The 6,470-nt window shown below is 38.1% G+C and overlaps 1 protein-coding gene across 1 annotated transcript in view; it reads right to left on the reverse strand.

Annotated features, from left to right (window-relative positions):
• wt1b (WT1 transcription factor b) overlaps positions 1-1,871 on the reverse strand; it is a 34,834-nt gene extending 32,963 nt beyond the window's left edge. Inside the window, exon 1 of the mRNA XM_034161540.1 lies at positions 1,137-1,871. Coding sequence (XP_034017431.1) covers positions 1,137-1,548 — 412 coding nt within the window. The 5' untranslated portion in view covers positions 1,549-1,871. The remainder of the gene's footprint in view (positions 1-1,136) is intronic.
• Between the last annotated feature and the right edge of the window lie 4,599 nt (positions 1,872-6,470).

A 6,470-nucleotide genomic window follows, 5' to 3' on the forward strand; every position in this document is an offset into this window, starting at 1 on the left:
GACTCTCCGTGTACTGCCGATGAACCCACGTCAACACACACTTGCAGGCTGACCTCTGAGTAATGAAGGCGTTACTGACACACCCAGTTGCAGCAGTTAAAGTAGAAAAATCATATCAGTTATAACAAAGCATTAAAGACAGAATGAGAATTAAAATACCCAAAACGTTCTGCCTGACGACGCCAAAAAATTTATTTCAGGATTTCTTCAATCCAGAAGTGCCTTTGTGGTTAATTGTGTCTCTCCAAGGCAAAGTTTTCTTTCAGTTTCACTTTGTTAGATTTTCATTATTCACAGTAACAAACTAAGTTTGATCCGCATATGATCCGTATTGCGGATTTAGCGGATATTTGATATTAATATTGAAAAACCCTTTTGATCCCTATTTTATATTACATTTTTGCTTATAAAAAGCCACTTCTAACTTTTTCCAAAGTAAAATTTGTGGAATTGAAAACTAGTGTTGGCAGAGGTTTGCGCTGCATGAACTATTATTATTATTATTATTATTATTATTATTATTATTATTATTATTATTATTAATGTATTTATTTTCAAATGTTATTTCAACTTCATAGAACCTGAGATTTTGATGAATGTACATGAGATCTACCATTTCACAATATAAAGTGCAAGATTAAGCACATCATATTTTAAGAGGGGATAAAAAGATATTTTACACATTGAACCAGATGAAATCGTGAATGAATCTGTGATCAGTCCTGAATTAACAATACATGTGTTAATTCTCCCGGTGAGTAAAAATTCATTTCTGCCCAATCTGTTGTAAACATGAGTGGAGAGGAAGTGTTGGAGATCTCTGCCAGATCGCTGTGAGAAAACTGTCGGGTCTTTTCCTGACATGGGACAGAATGACCTGGTCCAGCACATAACATCCTGCTCAGACACAACAGTGTGCACGTATAACCAACCACACACATGAAAAGAAAATGTAGAGAATATGCACTGTGAAACTAAAGATAGTGCATGTGGAAAAACAGCTCTCATTCTGATAACCCTGCCCGGAATATTGCTGATCAGCGTGAAAACAAACGGCTTCTTGTGGTTTTCAGATGATGTGAAGGGGGGAGTCGACAGAGAGGAGGTGAGCTGGGTGGAGTACTGAGGGTGCTTACTTTGGTTCCTGGGTGCTGGGGGACTGTCCAGGCAGCCGGGCAGGTAGGTCCCCCCGGGGAACACTGTGGGTTGTCCTGCAGTTGCCTCTCCAAATGCTCCGACCCGACAGGGACCCGAGCCTGTAAACTGTCCAGAGAAGTGCACAGTGAAGGCCCCAAGCCCACAGTGAGGGTCCTCGACGGCGTCAGAGATCCCCCAGCCTGGTTCTTGTTTGATGAGGGAGTGGTGGCTGGGCAGGGAGCTGTACGGAGAGCCAGGGTGGAGGTCCAGCAGATTAGTCCACTGGCCACTGCCCACAGACATACCACAACCTCCGCCGCTGCCAGCTAAGGTGTGCACGGGAGGCGCCGGAGGTAGAAGGGTGAGCTCTTGAATGTCTGAGCCCATGGCTCCACACGGCTCCGTCAGCATGGAGGAGGTGGTTCAGAGCAGAGCACGGAAACAGAGATGCTATCCCAGCGGAAATGTAGTAGCAGTACCGCAATCACCTCCCGACAGTTAAACAAAAAGGAGGGAAAAAATTAAGAAACAACAGACTGAGCGTGAAAGTCACGGTAGACTAAGGAGCTATCTGTCCTCACTGTTGAGCATCATGAGAACTGAAGACCAAAATATGCCATCAAACCTCAAGATGTCTGGACTCTGTGAGGGTAACAGTGCCTGGTCCTTCTACCTCGGTCATGTCTGGCTTTTCTTACTGTCCTGAAGGCTGAAAAACTGCAAAACTCATTGGACTGGGGAGGAGCTTATGGGGAGGTTTGACAAGGGAATGACCTGCTTGCTGCAGCACACAGACATTTCTCACCAGAGTTAGTAATGTCTTATTTGTATGAGTGGACGTTGCTTTTAAAGCTTAGGTCAAGTGTAGATCACATGGTATGTTTGTATAAATGCATACATACAAGTACAAGCTCATTTTGATAAAAAAAAAAAAAAAAAAATCTGTAAATTAAAGCTGAAAGAATGACCTGAAAATACAGTATATCACATTTGTTTTGGGATTTTTTTTTATTTATTTTGGATTTTTTTTTTTTTTTCAGATTGAATAATATGTCAAAATGAGTAAGTATACAAAAAACTGATGCTTGCATCTTGACCAATTACTTCCTACATAACAACCAAAAAGTTGAATATGAGAGAGAATAAAAGTCACTGAAACAAAAACCACGCTAAAGTATAGCTTTTAACTTGCAAACAAATTATTTGTGTAACTGTGTAAATTGCCCTTTTACGCTTTTGACAATATGTTCAACAAAAACATAAACACTTACAACATTTGTGTGTTCACACCCATTTTCATTATTTGAAGGAAACAATGTAAAACTTCTTCTGTTACCGACAAAAGGTTCATTTTCCTTAAAGTTTGTTCACAAATTTGTGCTTCACGTTTGCCAAAATAATCCGTCCACATGGCTGGTGTGACATATGCTGATTAAACAGCATGATTATTGCACAGGTGTACACTGTAAACCTGAATGTCCAAATTAATGAAGTCGTGTAAACTAAAGTTTGAAGAAAACGTTCTACTTACTTAAATATTTCAAGTTTGTGTTACATGGTTTCACTTTTGGAGTAAATTAAACTCAGAATTTTTGATTGACTTGAACTAATTGGATATTAAGTAAGCAAACCTCAAAGCATAACTTAAGCACAACTTAAAATGAAAATAATTGAGTTGACTTAATGAACATTTCAAGAGGAGCAGTGACCAAGTGGTTAGTGCGCTTGGTTCCGGTGCAGAAGGCTCCTTGTTTAAGCCCCGCCCCTGGCACGTTTCTCTATGTAATGTGGAGTTGTGTCAGGAAGAGCATCCGGTGTAAAACGTGTGCCAAATCAACATACAGATCCACCTTGGATTTGCTGTGGCGATCCTGAGTGAAAAACAAGGGAGCAGCTGAAGGAACTCAATGAATAATTTAATAGTAATCATGAGGTACAAGTAGCATATAATCAGAACTTTTAAGTTCTGGGACCAATTGACTTATAAGTTTATGAACTCAAAAATTTTGTGGCAATTGACTGCCTCAATATTTTTGAGTTCTATTAACTTGTTGGGGTTTACAGTGCACTTGAGACTGCTCATAATGAAAAGCCACTCTAAAAAGTGCAGAAAGTCTTTATTTGGTGAATAAGATGGACATGGCAGCCCTGTGCTAGCACGGTTCAAACTATTCTAACAAAATATTCAGAGGAAAATGTACAAAAAAGTAATGCACTAAAATCCATACATATTTGTACAGATTTTTGAGCTGGAATTTGTACATATTTCATATATTTTCCATCAAGAAACAGCAATGACGTCTCTAACAACAGGATGGCAGCAAAATATAAGTAAAACCGGAATACGGTAAAAAAATATGGTAAAACTGGAGTTGAATAAGGAAGGGCATCTGGTGTAAAAGTTGTGCCAAATCTCAAAGAGGATCTGTACTGGGTCCACTGTGGTGAGCCTGTACAAACTGGGGCAGCCAAACAACATCTTTTTGTCACTGTTATTCTAACACTAATGTTACCCAAAAACACAAACACGCTATTTTGAATGTGAAACACACATTGTAGTGCAGCAAATAACTGAAACAATACTTCAAATGGTGATACAAGCACCAAAGCCAGCACCAATTCTGCTTAGACATTGCTCTTTTGAAAAAACTGACGGGCCACTTGAATTTTCAATAGGTGGTCACGTAGGGGTCAATTGAAGAATTATACAGGGGTTAAAATATAAAATGCTCCAATCATATTGCAAACTATACCACATTATTTGTTTGATCATAAAGATTCCAAAAAGGTATAGTTTGGACTATCTATGACTGAATGGAGTTATAGGGTAAAAACATTAAGAATGGTGACAAAGGTCAATTTCAGTTTGTATAGGGGTCAAAAGTTAAAGTTGCTCCAGTTTTAGTAAAAAATGGTGCAAATTGTTGATTGAGCTACTTGGATTAATAAATGGAATAGTTTTGACTGTGTTGAATGATTGGTCTCTAAAGTAAAGGTCAAATAATGTTGACGTCCATTGAATTCTATGACATGTGACATATGTTACCCCGTAACGTGATAACTAAGCATGATACATGGTGCAAACTATTACTTTTTGAAACCCTATTAACTCAACCATTAATTTGCATCACCTTTGAACAAAATAGGAGCAACTCTAACTTTTGACCTCTGTACAAACTGAAAGTGAACTTTGTCACCATTCTTGTTGTTTTTACCCCATAATTCTATAGAATTCAGTCATAGATACTCCAAACTATACCTTTTAGGAATCTTTACAATCAGACAAATAATGTGATATAATTTTCAATATGACTGGAGCATTTTTATATTTTGACCCCTATGTAATTCTTCAGTTGACCCCTACGTGGCCGCCTATTGAAAATTCAAGTGGCCCGTTGTTTTTTCAAAAGTGTAATATCTAAGGTGTATGTTTCCAAATTTGGTGCTTGTATCACCATTTTTAAGGATTCCTCTGTAAATATTCTGTTATCTGCTGCACTGTTGTGCATTCACAGGGAAATTTGTAGTAATACGAACAAACTATTGCACTCAACATTTTGTATCATATATGAAATGCGGTGTGAGAATATGTTGCATGGTTCCACGTCTACAGTTGTGAGACTGGATGGAAACAACACTGGAGGCAGTTTATGGTAGTGAAATGAGCATTCACTTCACAGACAACCGCTCTGGTGGACATTTCTGCAGTCAGCATGTCAAATGCATGCTCCCTCAGAAATTGTGTTTTATGACAAAACTACATACAAGAAGCTTTGAAACCTTGCTCTTACCTTGGAAAACCTTAGAGGGCAGTGGTGAACCAGCCTATTTGCTTGTCATTATATCATTATGGTGTGTTACTGTTTAAACTATGGCTGAATTTTTAACATGTTCAAAAATGTTTCTTTTTGAGTCTGAACCTTTGGCTTATTTTGGTAATTCTGTACATTTCTGTGGAGCTTGTACATGCCTTAACATCACTGTGAGGTTTTCTGTTGACAAAATGGTCATGCTGCTGTTGTTTTTGTACAAGTTTTAGTACAAGTCCAACATATTATGTTATCACAGCATGCACTAGACCAATGAGTTACAGTAGTGTTCAGAATAATAGTAGTGCTATGTGACTAAAAAGATTAATCCAGGTTTTGAGTATATTTCTTATTGTTACATGGGAAACAAGGTACCAGTAGATTCAGTAGATTCTCACAAATCCAACAAGACCAAGCATTCATGATATGCATAGTCTTAAGGCTATGAAATTGGGCTATTAGTAAAAAAAAGTAGAAAAGGGGGTTTTCACAATAATAGTAGCATCTGCTGCTGATGCTACAAACTCAAACTATTATGTTCAAACTGCTTTTTTAGCAATCCTGTGAATCACTAAACTAGTATTTAGTTGTATAACCACAGTTTTTCATGATTTCTTCACATCTTCGAGGCATTAATTTTGTTGGTTTGGAAGCAAGATTTTGCTCATTTACTAGTGTGCTTGGGGTCATTGTCTTGTTGAAACACCCATTTCACGGGCATGTCCTCTTCAACATAAGGCAACATGACCTCTTCAACTATTTTGACATATCCAAACTGATCCATGATACCTGGTAATGCCCCCAAATGCCTTGAAGCGGCCCTGGATACCAGTTTTCCATTTCAAGCATTGGGTGCCTTATATTCTCTGGCAAAATAATGATGAATTAAAAGTTGGCACACTAAAAAAATATTACTCATCATTTTAAGGATATTGGTTCACTTCTCTTATTCTTACACTGCTGTTGTCGTAATTGTGAAAATATTCTCATCACATGAGCAAAATGAGTTGGAAATAATATGCATGTTTCGAAAGCTCAATTTTACAATTCTATTGGATTTTTTTTTTTTTTTTAAGTTGACTGCTTCATTTTTACTGCTTTGTATATCTCGTTGCAGGTTCATTTTGAGTAGCCTGTGTGTCTGCTTATTATGGTACTACAACTATAGTGGGACTTTTTCCAACTGCATTAAATAAGATACACAGCTATTTCACAATAAATACAATAAAAGAAAAAAATCAATAAGAAACTATTGGCGGTAAAACTGTCCCATGTTAGAAATATTGTTTCGTTAAAGCTGCTCAAAAACTGCTTGGCCTTGGAGGAACGCCACATCGCACAAAGGGATAATTATTTATTGGTCGTGGTGAGGGGGAGTTGAAATGAGTGGACGTGTGTGTGTGTGTGTGTGTGTGTGTGTGTGTGTGTGTGTGTGTGTGTGTGTGTGTGTGTGTGTGTGTGTGTGTGTGTGTGTGTGTGTGTGTGTGTTCCTGCGTGCGTGAGTAAGTGCTTAGGAGATAGAGG

Source organism: Thalassophryne amazonica, chromosome 2, assembly GCF_902500255.1.
Source record: "Thalassophryne amazonica chromosome 2, fThaAma1.1, whole genome shotgun sequence".
NCBI lineage: Eukaryota > Metazoa > Chordata > Actinopteri > Batrachoidiformes > Batrachoididae > Thalassophryne > Thalassophryne amazonica.